Source organism: Hippocampus guttulatus, chromosome 14 (genome assembly GCF_054856545.1).
Source record: "Hippocampus guttulatus isolate MCC_2025c chromosome 14, RoL_Hgut_1.0, whole genome shotgun sequence".
NCBI classification, from domain to species: domain Eukaryota; kingdom Metazoa; phylum Chordata; class Actinopteri; order Syngnathiformes; family Syngnathidae; genus Hippocampus; species Hippocampus guttulatus.
Genome location: NC_141274.1, coordinates 3,855,718 through 3,872,913, shown reverse-complemented (window position 1 = coordinate 3,872,913; position 17,196 = coordinate 3,855,718). Strand labels below are relative to the sequence as shown.

Below are 17,196 nucleotides of genomic sequence, written 5' to 3'. Positions count from 1 at the left end.
GAGTTGTTGAACACGGTGAGCGCAGGAGTCATGAGCTGAATACTCAGACAAAGCAAAACGGGCCATTTTCTTGCTTTTTTTTTTTTTCATCCGCTATTCAAATCTATCATATCGTCCAGCAGTCCTCCAGGAACTTTCATCGTGATTTTACAAATTCTCCACAAACCCGAGCACAAAAGCGCCACAGGGATACAAAATTGCTTGACCTTCTGATCCTCTCTTATCCGCTCACACTGGTCTGCCGTGCTTTGAAACTAAATTCAGCCAGCTCAGCAGGTGTGCCACGGACAAGTCGAGCGCGACTGCATTGCTTTCTCGCTGCCTGGACTGGTTGTGCTTCGTAGCATTACAATTTCAGATGAAATCTGTGTCCTCACCTGTAGCTAGTTGTCCCAAGAAGTGATTCCTGATTTCAGTTGAAAGTGGAGACATGGGCGGAGCCACATGGTCACTCCCTGGAGAACATTGATCCTCCTCCAATTTTGTTTCACCAAATTCACAATTGTTCTGAATACACAACTGCAAAAAAAAAAAAAAAAAAAAATCCGTCTTGAACAAAGTATCCATCCATCCATTTTCCGAACCGCTTGATCCTCACTAGGGTCGCGGGGGGTGCTGGAGCCTATCCCAGCTGTCTTCGGGCAGTAGGCAGGGGACACCCTGAATCGGTTGCCAGCCAATCGCAGGGCACACAGAGACGAACAACCATCCACACTCACATTCACACCTAGGGACAATTTAGAGCATTCAATCAGCCTGCCATGCATGTTTTTGGAATGTGGGAGGAAACCGGAGCACCCGGAGAAAACCCACGCAGGCCCGGGGAGAACATGCAAACTCCACACAGGGAGGCCGGAGCTGGAATTGAACCTGGTACCTCTGCACTGTGAAGTCGACGTGCTAACCACTGGACTACCGGGCCGCCTTCTTGAACAAAGTATGCTTGATAATTATTTTGTTTTGTTTTTTTTTACTGGTCACATCAATGTAAATTATTACTTCCAAACCATAGGATGAAAACGACGTGTTTGTATACTATGTCATTGTTTATCATACCTTCCACAGTCATGGTTTCATGAAATAAAATGCACATATACTGTATACCGATCATGGAAGTGATGATGAACACTTCAATGCTTCGTTTTCAAGGTCTCGTCGTTCATGGACTCTGGGATTTTTATTATTGATTTTAAATTATTTTCAATACAGGCCCAAATGATATTTATTAAAGGAGATGCAAATCCCTGTTCAAAGTTAACCACCTGCACCCTTTGTGATAATGACAACCAGGCCGGGTCTAGGCAGGGGCAAGAGAGGGCCTGGACTCCTCAAACTAAATCCCCCCAAATAAATTATATGTCACATATTTTTATTCTTTCAATCCTCTCTCCCCGCTCCAGTTCTTATTGTCTTATCATCTTGCTTGCCCACTAAAATATAAAGTATATCAAGTTGTGTCAACTTCCAATCACCCTTCAGTATGCAAAAGAGCCAGTGTCACGTTTATAATTGCAGTTGCAGTTGCAGGGCTTCCTGCGCGCTTCTCTGCTGCCTTCTGCTGGTTGTAATTGCAATGTACACTCTGCCATATTTTACGCTCTCAAACTGGAGCTTCAACCCTCAACCAAAAACTGTACAATATTCTATGCGGTGAAATTTCAGTCCCGTCTGTCTAATTTCATTCAACTCTATATAGGACGTGTGTCAGATACATTATGTGTCGGTAATATAAAGACGAACGGATCTAACAGCACTGTATTGTATAATAACACTGTAATGCCCTTCAATGTGGACGAAAGGATGCACGCAGTCGCTGATGCAATCTGTTTGTTTTTAATAAACAAAAGGAGGCAGCAGATAAAAACATTCACAGGAGGTGCTGTTGGCCACAACTCACGACTACCCGCCGAGGCCAATACTGTATTTCCCCAACCTGACTCGTCCCCTTTCTATGACGTCACCCGCGACTCAACTAACCCAGCCCTCGAACACACAAATAACAAGAAACAGATATTACAATAAAGGGCGGCCCGGTAGTCCAGTGGTTAGCACGTCGACTTCACAGTGCAGAGGTACCGGGTTCGATTCCAGCTCCGGCCTCCCTGTGTGGAGTTTGCATGTTCTCCCCGGGCCTGCGTGGGTTTTCTCCGGGTACTCCGGTTTCCTCCCACATTCCAAAAACATGCATGGCAGGCTGATTGAACTCTCTAGAATTGTCCCTAGGTGTGAATGTGAGCGTGGATGGTTGTTTGTCTCTGTGTGCCCTGCGATTGGCTGGCAACCGATTCAGGGTGTCCCCCGCCTACTGCCCGAAGACAGCTGGGATAGGCTCCGGCATCCCCCGCGACCCTAGTGAGGATTAAGCGGTTCGGAAAATGGATGGATGGATGGATATTACAATACTATTGTATTATACACAATGACTACAGTATTCCAAATGTCACATCCTTGACACAATTCTACACTAACCTTTAAGGTGTTTATTTGAAAATTTTAAATGAGAACGTGACAGCCTCAGACTTAAATATTTTGCTGTCATTCTTTGCTGGAACAGTTACTCCAAGCCATGGTCTATATTATGGAATTATATTGGACAGTTGCTGTATTGCAGCAGAAATTCATACGGTCCACTCCTCTTCCATTGAGTGTTGATCCTGCACAAATGGTTGTTGTTGTTGTGTAATGCACACTCAGTTCAGATTGTTCGGTTCAAGGCAGAACATCATCAAAACCGAGCTGAGTAGCCTTTCTACTCTCAACTCTACCATCGCCACAACATTTACACTCATCAGTGGCTGGGTTGACTGTTAACAGGCATGCTCTGTTCAGTCATGCCCATCGTATCAGTCAGTAACTGCTACTTGTCGCTCCTCCATGGACCAGAATGATGATTTTATTGTTTCCTTTTGCTACATTGTGGAATCATTCATTTAAAATTGAGCTGTTGGATCTCCAAAACGAAATATGGTCCTCACAGAGTCACTTATTTTGTACATCTCAGGGGCATGATATAATGTCACCCCAGGGATAGATTTGACGTGATTAATGTAAATGTCAGAATGGAGAAAATAAATGCAACTTAATTCCCTGGCTACTGTTTATAATATGATAAGGGCTACAACTGTGAATTGGGTGGCTTGTTTCAGCGCATGAGTGGTTGGCTCGCATTTGGAAGCTTGCCACACGTTCAAAATCCCTTGGCCCTCGACCCTTATTAACTACCCTTGAGCAAGATACAGTAACTCGCCGCACCAGTGAGCCATCCAAGCATAACTATTAAAATGACTTTCACCTTTGAAAAGATAAGAGAAAGAAAGTTCTGAGACCTGGTTCCAAAAAGATTGTTTTCTTTGTCAGCTTCACTCTATGAACAATGGAATTTTTTTTAAATTCAATTCCAGGTTGGATCTGAATTCTCTTTCCCACCAAAACATTTTGGACAATTCCACAACTTTGTGGGAACCGTCCGGGGGAAGGCTCGTTTGCTTTTCTGTTCCAATATAAATGCATCTCTGGATGAATTTGATATGATGGAACTTGAGATCCCATGACCTCAACCTCATCAGACACATTTGGGATGGAACAGGACAGATGCTACGAGGCAGGATCTGTCATCTAAGAGCAGTTGTCTGTCTTTGACTCACTTCTCATGGTCAAGAGTGTCAATTTCATTTTGGTAGCAGGCTTCATGGTAGTTATTCTTTCCCTTGGGGAGCGTTATGCGTGTGCAAAAAGGTTATAGATATGTGCATAAATGTACATGTACGCATTTGGCCCTGCATTTGATAGTTTTCTGTGGATTTGTAACAACAGATCGAATTTGAAACCAGAAGTCAAGGAGAATAGCGACAATTAAATCCTACGGCACCGGTGTCAAACTCAAGGCCCGGGGGCCAGATCTGGCCCGTCACATCATTTTATGTGACCCGCGAAAGCAAATTAAAGATGTCATCTTTCATAATGCTTGCTAAAATCGCTACCAAAATTTCAAAATCCCATTTGTAATTAATAAGAGTGATACTTTAAGCCTTTTCTCGTTTCCAAACCCCTTGTGACAGTAACGTAAGCAATGGATGAATAAACTGTTATTCTTGACTTCTTTATATGGTTTCAGTCATAACGGCCCTCCAAATGAAACTCAAATCTGGCCTGCGACAAAAATGAGTTTGACACCCCTGTCTTAGAGTGTACAATCGGGGAGTTGTTCAATTGAAGTGAATTGGTGAGAAAGTGCCGCAAGAACTCAAAATTCATCAAACACCTATAAAAATCAGATACAGATTTTCTGCCAAAACGACAGGAACAAATCATTTGACAAGAAACATAAAGTAAACACAAACGCACTCCACAGTCAACCTAGAAGAATGCAACCTGTTGTCCATGCAAAGAAGAGACCGACTTCTCATTTCCCACTGCTTTTCCTCATCAAGTTTTCTTGCCATGAATACGCTGATGTTTACGTGAGCACCGTCCTGATGACAAGTGGCATTCACTTGATCCAAACCGTGCGGTCCAGCTGTGTGAGTGTGATGCCATTCTTCACAGATCACAAAAATGGCATTATTGTGCCCTGCTGACATCATCCAGTATACACACACACACACACACACACACACCACAAGCCACCTTAGGCAACACAGTCAGTGTGCTCATCAGTCAGCGTCCTGCTCTTGTGTGGGGTCATTGTGCAGCAAATCTTCAAGCTATGATCTAACCCCATATTTGTGACCTGTCTTTTTACCCGGACATTGTCTGCCAGGGGCCGGGAGAAACAACATGACGCGTAGGGGGCTCGTGACTCGCTAAGAGCAGGACGGTCTCGGTGATGACGGAGGCTCTTGCCACCGTGTCACTGTAACCGTTTCTCTCCTTGCTTTGCTTTCGCTGCTGAAAGAACTGAAAATTCACCGAGCAGCTATTTTGAGTTTCATCTGTCGGCCAATCGAGAAGAATGTACTGAAGATGTTGTCACAGCAGCTGAAATGGTTCCTCTCGGGGATCATTTCCAATCAAGACCAAACAAGCCTCTGAGCAAATACTGTGGAATGGAATGCAGATGGACGGACGGTGACACGTGAGCCTCATCTTTAAAAGTGACTCACTAAATGGAGGTAAATAACGCTTCCTGTCAGATGTTGATGTTCAGGATCAAATTGGTCATTTTATTTTTGATTCCTTCAGCAACATTTGTGCAGTTTTGCAATCTATTGGAGTTGGTCAAACCGTTTCTTGATTTGCTTTGGTTCCATTGCCGCAAGAACTCAAAATTCATCAAACACCTATTTTGAGTTTCATCTGCCAACCAAATTGAAGCACAACGATTCCTTGGTGTTGAATGAGCCATACGATCGCAGGGAGATCGTTTACAATCGGGACCAAACTAGCCTCTGGACAGTATCGCAGGATGGGATGCGGAAATGTTCAACTGCTTTTGATTTCTTCCCCTACCTGAACTCTGGGCCCTGGACGTGTGTCAGGCGCCGGCGCCATGCCCGAAATGCAGGTCTTCTACCAGCCTCGTCGCACTTTTCATCAGCCTCCAAGCCGCTACCTGGACCTACTCCAACGGCGGTCCCTAGAAGACCAGATTGAGCTGTGGTGGTTCCGAGAGCCGCGTCAGGCCCTCGTCTGCTACTGTGCTTCGGTTGCCCTCATTGTCGGTTTGGGCCTGGGCGGCGTCGGCTTTCTCTCGACCACCAGCTCCGGAAAGTCCAGCGAGTGGCGTCTCGCGGTGGGCACCACGCTGTGCCTCCTCTCGCTAGCAGTTCTGCTCAAGCAGCTTCTCAGCTCCGCCATCCAGGACATGAACTGCGTGCACAGCCGGCGCCGAATCGACCAGCTGAAGAGCGGCGGACGGACTGACCCGGCGCTCATCCTGGTTGTGGGTCTGGCAGTGATGCTGTGCGGGACAGTTTTACTGTGCGTGGACACAGTCAGCAGCGGGGGCGATGACGGCGATGAGATGTTGGTGTCCGGTCTGGTGCTGATGGCCGTAGGACTTGGCATGACTCTGGCTGTGGTGGGATACGGCGTGCTGGTCTACCTGAAGAGAAGAAGGGAGCGCACCAGGAGGAGGAGAGCTATTGGCGCAAGGAGGCTGGGAAGGGGGTCTGCCAGTGTCTTTCGTGTCTCAGGAAGACCGATGAACCAGGCCGAGAGGGAGACGAGCCTGATCTGAGATTGTCAAAGCGACTATGTGCGGTCGAGTGGACCTTGGTATCGAAACACTGTTGTTTCTCCTTCAGCTTGTTCTCACTTTGAAATAATTTTCCACAGTGAACCCCCCCCCCCCAACCCCACCCCATCTACGCAGGGGTTTACATTCCAGACCACCCCCGCAATTAAATTGCGGTTCTGAAATACCCAATTTAAATACCACCTAACACTTATGGCACTTGTTTCTTTTAAGGCAGGGGCGTCAAACTCATTTCTGTCTCGGGCCACCTCGGAGTTACATCTTCCCTCGGAGGGCCGTTGAAACCGCACACATTTTTAATTGTCGCATCACATTATTATTTGTACAGAACAAATTATTGGATTACTAGTTTGTAAATCAGTCAACTATAATAGTTTGTTGAATTATAGTTCAAGTGAGTGCAAACAGGACAACACAATTATCGCGAAATCTCATTTCTTATTCATGACACATGACAATTGGCATTTCGGTGCACATTTTAGCAAGGATCATGCAAGTTGACACACATGATTTGCTTTTGCGGGCCACATAAAATGACATGGCGGGCCAGATCTGTACCCTGGGGCTCGAGTTTGACACCCGTGTTTCAAGATCTTAAAAAAAACAACACTTCAAAAACATTTAAATACAACATGCTGAGAAACAGCAAGAGCAATCAATAACACTAAAATCACATTTTTCCAAACTAACAAATTTATCATCTCACCATATACATTAGTTATCACGCCCAAAGCTGTATATTCTCAAATTAATAAACAGCCGTTGCTTTTTGTAGGCAAAAAAAAGCAGGATTGGAGATGACTGACATTCTATTATCTTCATTAAAAACCGAGCTGAAAGTACTTCCTGTTTTCATTGGTATTCATTTTGAATTTCCACCTTTTCAAACTACGTCACCTTTCGCAAGGGCTTCTGGTCACCATTAACCGCGAAAAACGAGGGATAACCGTCATTACAAACTGTATGAACGTTTTTACATGCACCACACAAGTGCAGAATTTTTTTTTTGCCCGCACCTTCGTCAAATCCACCAAAATCAGGTGACACAACCTGGGCCACAATTTAGACCTACTTTCTGTCACCAACTGCTCAGGATTACCGGAGGTGTGTCATAGAAAACTCAGAAATGCTCATAAACGTGCCAAATTCCGAAACCTCGACTTGCCAAGGCGTGAAAATGATGCGTTTGTTTTTACGCCTAGCGCACATGTGCCCATCTACGAAAACAGAGCCCCTGGATTCTGTTTTGGTTTGAAGCATTGAAAAAGCAAAGAGATGTTAACAAATAGCAAAAGCAAAATGAAATGTTATTCATTAACACTTCTGCCTTATGGGCACGGCTTAGAAAGGTTGATGTTATGGCACATCCTGCAACCTTTGCCCACTAAGAGTTGTTCTTCCAGAAGGTGAAACGGGAGAAGAAGAAAAACAAGACTCTTAAAAACTAAAACAGGGAATTTTAATTATCCGCACAAAAAAAAAAAAAAAAATCACTACTTGGTAAGTCACCGTTACTTGGTTCTATTTGTTTGTACCTTTGTCTGTTTATGTGTGTGGTTAAGACAGCAGTATTACTAACTTGGTTGATTTGGGTCAGCCGGATGTTTAACATTCACCTGCGGGTATCTTTTACCTTTGTTACAGTTCACGTTTTACCGTGATAAGTTTCATTCTTTTACACAAGTTCACGGTTTTAACATGTTGAAGTTTCACATTTTAAAACGAATGTCATGAAGATGTGAAAAGTCATCGTTCCATAAAAACGGGATATTTTTCCACATTGAGAGGAACCTGCGAGGAAATAACCTCCAGCCTTTCTCCACGATTCCTGTATGTGGCTATTTACTGTTAAACCCTTTCAGGGACAGCGGTGACTACAGTGGACAGCCAATCATGTTATCGGGTTGAAGGTTATCATAATTGATGCGGGAAAGGGTGAAAAAAAATTCTTGCCATTCAAGTCACTGGCGGAGTACTTTTTGTGCCTTATAAATCAAAGTTACAAGCTATGAAACAATGCTACTCTTCAATAAGACTGTAAAAAGAAAACCAGCCATGTGATGAAAAGACATAAAAAGCGGCTCATGGGGTCTGCCAGCAGTAACCTATAGCCGAGAAAAAAATGCTGCATTTTGTTTTGCTCAGGAATAAAAGGCTAAACGGTGAAGGGCATATTCGAGTGTGGGATTAAGGAAGTGGAATGAGATACCTTCAATTAGGGATGTGCAACTTCAAAGCTGGAGGGGGTCCAGAATTGTTCATCATTTCATCATTCAAGAAGAAGAATCCATCCCGTGAACCGTAATCACGTGATAACTTATCATGTTAAAAAGTTATTACGCGATATTAATATTGGACTTAACGTTGAAGCAATACGCTTCCATTAAAAAGAACCTGAAATCCGGAACGGCTCAGGATTTTTTTTCTCTCATGGGGCTAAAGGGGACTTTGACCGATACAGAGATAATTATTTATAAATATATTTTATATGACTAAATAAAATGCTGGAGGGGCTGAACTGGGGCTTAAAAAACATTTCTGATGAGACTGTAGCCCCCACTTGCGTCCGTCTCAGAAATTTCAATTTCCAATTTGTGGTTGTCAGAGTGGCGTTGGTTTCTCACTGGACAGCATTTCTGAAAAATCCAAGAGACGTTATGAAAGAGGAAAGGCACTTGTATTATCCTCAGTCTCAAAAAAAACCAAAAATGTTTTTGTCTGATTAGGTTTCCTCGCAGGCTGGAGAAATGTTCCAGTGGCTCTGCAGCATCATTGTGACCCTCTCCTTTTGTGAAACACTGATCAGAAAAGCACATTGCGGGACCGTATACAAAGCCGAGGGGCTCTCTCAAAGACGCCTTCTGACGGAGGCCGACCATCCCGCCGACAATAACGCCACCGACACCCGAGGTGAGTCAACCCACATTTTTACAAGACGTGTTCCAGAACTTTGAGCTCGAGCAGCACATTTACAAGAATCCTGTTTACGACGCTCATGCAATCCTCCATGCGTTTATTGTTTTACCTCACAACATTTTTTTTTTCTCTCCTACTGCCTTCTCAGGTCTCACGAATGAAGACAACACCCCAAATTTGACGCATTGGTATCTGGCCGCTGGACTGGGCACGGCCATTGCTGCCTCGCTTGTCATTGTCGTGGCGGTCAAGTTGCGTGTCTTTCATCGTTTCCTAGCCAGCTACAGGCACTCCTTGCTCCGGGAGGCTGATGGGGTCAGCCAGTACGGCCAAGAGGAGGTGTCATTCCCAAGCAGCGTGTCGGGTCGAGTAGGAGCGGTGAGAGGGACCCTCGGCACATTGGAGGATGATGACGACGGCTTCATTGAAGATAACTACATCCAAACCGGTGAGAAAGAACGGGCTGAGAGAGAAGGAGAAGAGGACGAGGAGGAGTATGGAATAGAGGACAGTGATGATGATCTGCAGTTCACAATAGGGTGAGACTGTAGATGAGTACGGTGGCTGCTTTAATGCTTTTTTTTTTTTAATCACTAGACAGTTTCAGAAGCACCCAACAACCTTTCGATAAATATGATTATATGTCTGTAGATGTGTATTGTTTTTTTAAAAATCTATGTCACTCAACATCTGATATGCAGCGTTGTCCTAAAGGCAATAAAACTTCCTCCCAGCTTGGGAAAGGAGTGGTTGATTCACCAAGAAAGAACGAACGGTAACGTAAACTCCATCCATCCATTTTCTGATCCCAGCTGGCTTGGCAGTAGGCAGGGGACACCCTGAACCGGTTGCCAGCCAATCGCAGGGCACACAGAGACAAACAACCATCCGTGCTCACACTCCCACATAGGAACAATTTAGAGTGTACCATGAACCTGCCATGCATGTTTTTGGAATGTGGGAGGAAACCGGAGTACCCGGAGAAAACCCACGCAGAGAGAACATGCAAACTCCACACAGGAAGGCCGGAGCTGGAATCAAACCATGTACCCCCGTACTGTGAGGTCGACATTGCAAACTAACCACTCGGCCACCGGGCCGACCGGTACCATAAAATCCCATGCGTAATACGCATTTTGGGGGAATGGATGGAAGAATGATGCATCGCAAGATGTCCAAAGAGTAAGTCTATTTTCAGACTAATATAGGAAACGTAGTATGGCACATTGAATGCAAATATACAAATTGTGACTTCTTTCAAGATATTTTGACTGAAATACCCCCCCCCCCTCCCCCCGATCGCTTCTACAGAGAGCGACTCCACAGGGAAGCACCAACAATTACCCATACAAATGCCACCACATAATAGAAAACCCTTCTACGTAACATTTTTGGTTTTCGTTCTGGCCACAGCTTGACTGTTGAAAAATAGATTTTTTTGAGGGGCCTTCAAAGATGAATTGCTTTTTCAAGGGAATGTTTGAGAAATGTGAACCAATACGAGGCGTGTCGTCAAAAGCTGCGATCACACAACACCTTTGCGAATGTAAATACAGAGGTGCAAAACGGTTCTGCATCTGATGAACACAAAGGCACCATGCAGAGTGATGGGAGGAGTGGACATGATCCAAAGTATACCACATCGTGTGTCAAACATTGTGTTGGGACACACGATGTGGAATATCGCTGTCGATTGAAATTGTCACGCTGGTGTTGACATCACAATTGTTTTATTTCAAATCCATTACCCTGGTGTACAAGTGGAAATATCACAATAACTGTCCAAATACTTCTGGAACGAACAAATGACAAAGGCGCCATCTAATACACATGCGTCAGTGAACGAAGGTAGCAAAGGGTCTTTGGTTTTGAGAGATCCTGTCCAGAATTTATTCGTAACGGAGCTTGATGAGCAAATATACAAAATGACAGAGAAGGGAGTGCATGCGTGTCCTTGCCCGTCTATTCACCACTTCTCAATCAACATTGCTGTCTTTTATATCCCCACTACAATCTAATAGAATCCAATACACAAACGGTATTGAAAAAAAAAAAAAAAAAAAAAAGAAAACAGGAAACTAGTACATTGGATTGTCCCGGACATCCGTAAATTGCCTATGATGCAGGCACAGCGTGTACAATAGCTGCACCAGAAAAGTCATTTGCGCATTTCCCACAGAGACATGAATGGCTACGACCAAAACACAATTACGGAATAAACTGGACATAAGAAACACACTGGCGTGGTTACCTGCGGTTAATTCATGATGGGGCCAGCTTGGTGAAGAGAAGAGAAACAAGCGCAGACCCTCCACTAATTACAAGAACCTTCAGTGTCACAGTGAGCTAATCATTTAATGAAAATAAAGAAATGCAGATATACAGTAGAGCAGGGGTGCCGAAACGTTTTGGACCAAAGATCGATTTTTCGATCAACCAACCTCCCGCGAGCGACACGTTACCGCGCTATCGCACACACATACCCACGTCCGAGCAACAGCCTGCCACGGAATCATGTGACGCACTTTTGCAGCCTGTTAACTATCGTAGCTCACACGTACCGTTTTAAAGTGCTTTTCTCGGCCCTCTAGATTCCCATTCTTTGCAAGTCCCATCGGTGAATTGTACACGAAATGCACTTTGCCTGACAATAATAAGAATAAAGGCTACATCGCAACAGCTCTGATAGCAAGCTGCAATTGCAGACTGCTGAGCGCGAAAAACTTCTGGTGACGCAAGTCACGCGCCACCGTAGGTTAAAGATTTACCTGTTTTATTTTATTTTTTTAATACTTTTTGTGAAAATGAGACTCATAGGATGATTAGGGTGAAGTGTACATTAACACAAAACAATATATTACTAACATGCACAAAGACACACAAATAGTTGTTTTTTTGACACCCCTCGCGATCGACTTGGGACCAATCCGCGATCTACCGGTCGATCGCGATCGACGTAATGGGCACCCCTGCAGTAGAGGCTTGAGTTGTTGCAACTGGGATTCGAGTTGACTCGAGTCACTGATTTGATGCCTTGTGACTTGACAAAAAACAAAAACTCTTGAGATCAGACTTGGAACTCGGTGCTCAGGACTCAAGATGTTATGCTAACATACTGGTTACATATCAGGGGTGTCAAACTCATCTTTGTAGTGGGCCAAATTGCAGTTACGGTTTTCCTGAGCGGGCCGTGATGACTGTGAATTTTGTGACACCGTATAAATGTTGGATCACCTCCACATATTACATATGCAGTGCACAACAAATTGGTGGATAATTAGTTTTGAAATCAGAAGTCAAGAATAATGGTTAGTTCAGCCATTGTTTACGTTAATGTAATAAGTACGTATTTAAAATTTGTTCATGGAAAAGTTCACATGCTTGACTTGCTCTCGCAGGCCACACAAAATGATATGGTGGGCCAGATCTGGCCCCCGGGCATCGACTTTGACACCTGTGGGTTACATGAATTGGCTCATGCTATAGTAATAATGAAAGTATAATTATAATCAGAAATGGCTTTATGTCTTACCCTGCTCACCACACTGAAGAATTTTTGGATAGGCCCCGGCATATTATTAATTATTATTAATATTATTATTATGAAATCCTGACATGCTCGAGAAAAAATGTAGGCAGATTTGGAATCGTGCAATAAAAAAAGTTTACTTGCATTTCTATTTTTTTTTTAATTGCAAAATTTTTTTACCTTTTAGTATTATATTAAATATTGCATCGACTTTAACTTATCACTGGTTTGACTTGAGATGACTTGACTTGGCTGAGAGTAACGGATTTGGGAGTTGCTTGAGCAGCCGGCGAAACGTACACATAATATTTGAAGAATGTAAGTATGAACCCGTGTAGCATCACTGGTCTGGCAGCTCTTGAATTGGATCGCATAAGACTGCTGGCTGCAAAACTAAAGATTGAACGAAATCCTCCTCCTTGTTCCTATCCTCCTTTAGTCAGACCGTCGCACTAGAATTGCTTTATGAGGGACTCTCCACTCTTACGCCTGTCACAGTCGCTGTGAAACACCTCTGGAACAGACGCTCTGGGTCTTGGGGCTGGTTATCAGAATGCAACTTCCTGCTCATGAAGTGCTTTCGGAATCCCTGCGGACCTGAGGCGCACATCGCTCCAGTGAGGCTGGATCCCTCCTGGGGGTCACCTGCTGCAAACCACAAAGATTTAATAAAGAAAACAAGCACAAAAAAAAAGCCTTTGAAAAAAAAAAAATGAATGAGGATGCTGGGCACGAACTTACCTGGTGCTCGTAAGGGTATGTTGTTGTCACGCCGGCTTGGTTTGGTGGTGATAAAGAGGTAGCAAAGCACACATACTGTAATGAGGAAGGCGAGAAGGACCACTGCTGCAAAAGACAGGCCAACAAGAGCCCAAATACTGAGAGGAGAGGAAAGGATGTGTGATAGCAAGGAAAACACACTGTACATTGGTCCAATGTGCGATAATTACTTGATGTTTTGATGACATAGGACAGACGGCGTGAGGAGGGAGGTCGGGGGAATGGACCACAATTTTGAATCATGTTTTAACAGTGATTTTGTCATTTAATGACATTGCAGTAATTTTCTATATCACGTGGCGCTTATATGACACGGCTTTTTTAAGAATTGGAAGAAAGTAACATTAACAAGGATTAGTTATCTATACAGTGATCCCTCGCTACTTCGTGGTTCACTTGTCGCGGTTCCAGTGCATCGCGGATTTTTCAAAAGTAGTCATCAAAAAAATAAAATAGCGAAAACGCCGCAAAAAGTCTGCGAGAGGCAGCGAAAGTCAGCAAAACAACAGCAAATCACATAGAGTAAGATATACAGTACTACATGTATATTTCATGTTTAGGTTTACTGTATTTTGTTATACACTAACCTAACTTATACATGTGTGTGTATATATATATACTATTAAGTAATGTTAATTATGACAAATATTTACTTCTACATGCATGCATACCATTAAATTTGGCCTTATAAATATGATATATACTCATACACATGTACATAGAACTGTACAGGGGGGTACCTACTTCACGGATTTTCCTCTTTGGGGGGAGGTCTCTACACCCATTAACCGCGATAAGTGAGGGATCACTGTATAACAAATCTAATGGCATAAAGACAGATGAATTCAGACGTCAGTGGAAAAAAACTTGCGGTGCGGAGACGGCAACGACTTTCTGAGACTTACCTCAGCCACCACATGTAAGCATAGTCGTGCGGGTAAAAGCTGTTGGGATCGTCACAGCAGTACTTCAAGTCATTAAATCCACAACAGAAACGGGCGGCGACATTGCCCGCTTTGGGGCAGGAGAAAGCGGCTACAAACACGCCGTCCGCGCTCAGGTAGCCGCTGCACTCGGCGCTCATGCTGAGACGCCGAAACAAGCAAGCGCCACTTGCGCGCTCCACAGGTGGGCTTTCTGGGGATACACGAAGAAATGCTCGCTGTTCGTGACCAATGACATGGAGGGGGAGGGCCCCCCCCCCCCCTGTTGCGCTCCCTCTCTCTCGCTCGCTCCCTTACTTCTTTCTCTCTGTCTCCCCCTCCTATACGTACAGGGGTGGTCCTCGGTTTACGACGGAGTTCCGCTACTTTGTGCGTAAATTGTAATGCATAGTAGTGGTTTTGCGCTGAAAACCGTCGATTGTCCTGAATATTGCCACTTGAGATGTCAGCAACAAAATTCCCCCTTTTGAAATAATCAGTTGCCATTTCAGGTTGTTGTTGGGGGGGTTTTTTTCGACTGGTTAGGATGTCTGCCTCACAGATGCAGAGGTACAGGGTTCAATCCCATCTGCGGCCTTCCTGAATGGAGTTTGCATGTTCTCCCCGTGCCTGTGTGGGTTTTTTACGGGTAGTGCGGTTTCCTCCCCCATTCCAAATAATAACAATACATTTTATTTATAAGCGCCTTTCAAAACACTCAAGGATACCTTACAATCAAACAAGAGCAATGAAACCACAGATAAAATTATAAATAATAAAAGAAGCGATGAGTTTATACTGAGCATGCAATTTTAAATAGGTGGGTTTGAGATGAATTATGAATGTGGAAAGAGAGTCAATATTACGGATGTCGGGTGGGAGTGAGTTCCAGAGTTTGGAAAAACATGCAGGGCAGGTGAATGGAACACTCAAAATTCTCCCTTGGTGTGAATGTGAGCGCGAATGGTTGTTCGTCAATGCGATTGGCTGGAAACCAGCTCAGAGTGTACTGTCCCAGCGTACTCCCGGAAGACAGCTGGGACCGGCAGCTCCAGCACGCCCGCGACCCTTGTGAAGATAAACAGATTAGAAAATGGATGGACTGCTTGTTGCACATCTCAGACTACATCGAAGGAAGCAGACAAGCATTTTAATGTTTACTGACTTGCTTTGTCACATTCTGTGGTCACCTACTGCAGTGTTTCCCATCCTGGGGTACGTGAGCACATCGGAGGGGGTCTCTGGAAACATTTTAAAATGTATTGCCCAGACGTGTGCCACAACCACGCCAAAATCACAACAGCGGTATGCCAATCTCAAGTGTCTCGTGAAAGCTCAGATGACTGATGAAAAGAAAGTACAACTGCTGTAGCGTGTCTGAATCAGATGTACAACACCAGCGATGTCTTACCATTGTTGGTGTCGTTACCTTCCATACGTTCCTCTAACGCCGACAATATTTAAATCCAGGCTTTAAAGGGTTCCAGTCAGATGGGCATATTACAACTGAAAGAGTTCTCGCGTGCAATTGAATATCTTGTGGTTCACAGTGAATGAACTTTGGCTGTTGAACATGTCTGGCCTTGAAAATGAATGAAGAGAACACCAGGCCGAACTGCTCGCTCTAATCCCAGATTATCTCGGAGTCCAATCCAGAACAGGGGAAAAAATTGGCATAAGAAAGGGGATTATTTGATTGTGGTTGGGGGCTGTGACCAACATACTGCTTGTTCATCGACTCACACAAGTTTGCCTCGGATGCAAGTCAACATTTAAAGACACACATATACTGTATATTAGAACATAATCCACCGGTATTTTTTTTTTTAATTGACTGCAATTCCAATCTTGCAGTTTCTCTGACACCACAGTCGATCAGAAGCGCAGGCCTCTTCTTTGAAGTGTCATTGGCTGCCTTTGCTTCTGTGACTGCCTTCACAGAATCGAGTGTGTCGTGCATGCATTGTGGCCTCATGCATTTTAGACCCCAGGCGGAGATTACCCAGCAGCGCATGCGGATGTGACATCTGGGATTACAATTAGAGTAATATCATCCGTCATGGGAAAGCCTGTTACGCTGTTATGGATGGAAATTAAATGCGATGTTCGCTTTGTGCATGTGTTTGGCGTCATCGCTGTAATTTCGCTTCCTTGGGTTCCGTTTTTTTTTTTCCTTGCTTCTGTTTTCCTTCTCTCATATTATTGATGATAAAGAATATATGCATGTGAGCACTGTTATGTTGTCTCTCTGCCCGTGTTGATGCACCTTCAAATATGCGTTGCTTAAAGGGACTGTCAGACTGTGATGACCAAAGCGATTCATAAGGCCGTCTATGGCGTTTTTGCATCGTGTCTTAGCATTAAATTAGCGGAAGGCAATATTCAGTGGTTGCTTTATTTACACGTGTCTTTAATGAGCACCGTACTCATTTGGATAAACCCAAATATTTTCACAGCAACAATAAATTGGTCTCACTGTTCCACTCCTTTTGAAGGGTAGGGTACATCATCTCAATTTCTGCTTGTTCTTGTTTTCACAAACTCAACCCATTCCCCCAGTTTGCCATCAATAGAGCATGCCAAGAACACACAGTTGTCCTTCCATCTAATTTGTTCCTTACAAATTGTCTTTCAGTGGAGCTCCTTCATCCTGCAGCGATGCCATTATTTTGTCCTCACACTTAAATGTCATTTTAAAGTTAATCCAAATAAAGTGAACCGAGTGTTTGTAAAGACTGTTTAAATCAGAAACTGTGTGTCATGTAATTTGCGTAATAACATCATCTTAATGATCAACTTATATGTCAAATACTGTATAATAAATGACAGGATGAAAACTTTTTTTGGGGGGG

General features: G+C 44.0%; 3 protein-coding genes across 5 annotated transcripts; 2 read left to right on the top strand and 1 right to left on the bottom strand.

Moving 5' to 3' along the window:
* Positions 1-4,961: 4,961 nt before the first annotated feature.
* LOC147194507 (uncharacterized) lies at positions 4,962-9,855 on the top strand. 2 transcript variants are annotated; one of them, XM_086129353.1, is made up of 3 exons: positions 4,962-5,111; positions 8,923-9,106; positions 9,261-9,855. In XM_086129353.1, exons 1-3 carry the CDS (start codon positions 5,106-5,108, stop codon positions 9,653-9,655), a joined length of 585 nt encoding a protein of 194 aa, XP_085985479.1. In that variant the 5' UTR covers positions 4,962-5,105; the 3' UTR covers positions 9,656-9,855. The 2 variants fall into 2 exon arrangements, with proteins under 2 accessions (XP_085985479.1, XP_085985480.1); XM_086129354.1 differs by lacking the exon at positions 4,962-5,111 and adding an exon at positions 7,583-7,696.
* tmem125b (transmembrane protein 125b) lies at positions 4,965-7,038 on the top strand. The gene is made up of 2 exons (XM_086129351.1): positions 4,965-5,111; positions 5,478-7,038. The coding sequence occupies exon 2, from the start codon at positions 5,489-5,491 to the stop codon at positions 6,176-6,178; it is 690 nt and encodes a 229-aa protein (XP_085985477.1). The 5' UTR covers positions 4,965-5,111; positions 5,478-5,488; the 3' UTR covers positions 6,179-7,038.
* Positions 9,856-10,825: 970 nt separating the features above from the next.
* LOC147194506 (protein shisa-like-2A) lies at positions 10,826-15,927 on the bottom strand. Of its 2 annotated transcripts, XM_086130101.1 has the most exons (5): positions 15,756-15,927; positions 15,510-15,585; positions 14,327-15,412; positions 13,383-13,519; positions 10,826-13,289 (listed from the first exon to the last, which is right to left on the bottom strand). In XM_086130101.1, exons 3-5 carry the CDS (start codon positions 14,503-14,505, stop codon positions 13,105-13,107), a joined length of 501 nt encoding a protein of 166 aa, XP_085986227.1. In that variant the 5' UTR covers positions 14,506-15,412; positions 15,510-15,585; positions 15,756-15,927; the 3' UTR covers positions 10,826-13,104. The 2 variants fall into 2 exon arrangements, with proteins under 2 accessions (XP_085986227.1, XP_085986228.1); XM_086130102.1 differs by having other exon boundaries at positions 10,826-13,286; positions 14,327-15,927.
* Positions 15,928-17,196: the final 1,269 nt, after the last annotated feature.

Bases quoted from the DNA above. Each gene is read 5' to 3' on its own strand.
- LOC147194507 (XM_086129353.1), top strand. The intron at 9,107-9,260 runs GTGAGTCAACCC...CTGCCTTCTCAG, and splicing joins TAACGCCACCGACACCCGAG to GTCTCACGAATGAAGACAAC.
- tmem125b (XM_086129351.1), top strand. From the start codon at position 5,489: ATGCCCGAAATGCAGGTCTTCTACCAGCCTCGTCGCACTTTTCATCAG.
- LOC147194506 (XM_086130101.1), bottom strand. From the start codon at position 14,505: ATGAGCGCCGAGTGCAGCGGCTACCTGAGCGCGGACGGCGTGTTTGTA. The intron at 13,520-14,326 runs GTAAGTCTCAGA...CTCTCCTCTCAG, and splicing joins GCTTACATGTGGTGGCTGAG to TATTTGGGCTCTTGTTGGCC. The intron at 13,290-13,382 runs GTAAGTTCGTGC...TGTGGTTTGCAG, and splicing joins CATACCCTTACGAGCACCAG to CAGGTGACCCCCAGGAGGGA.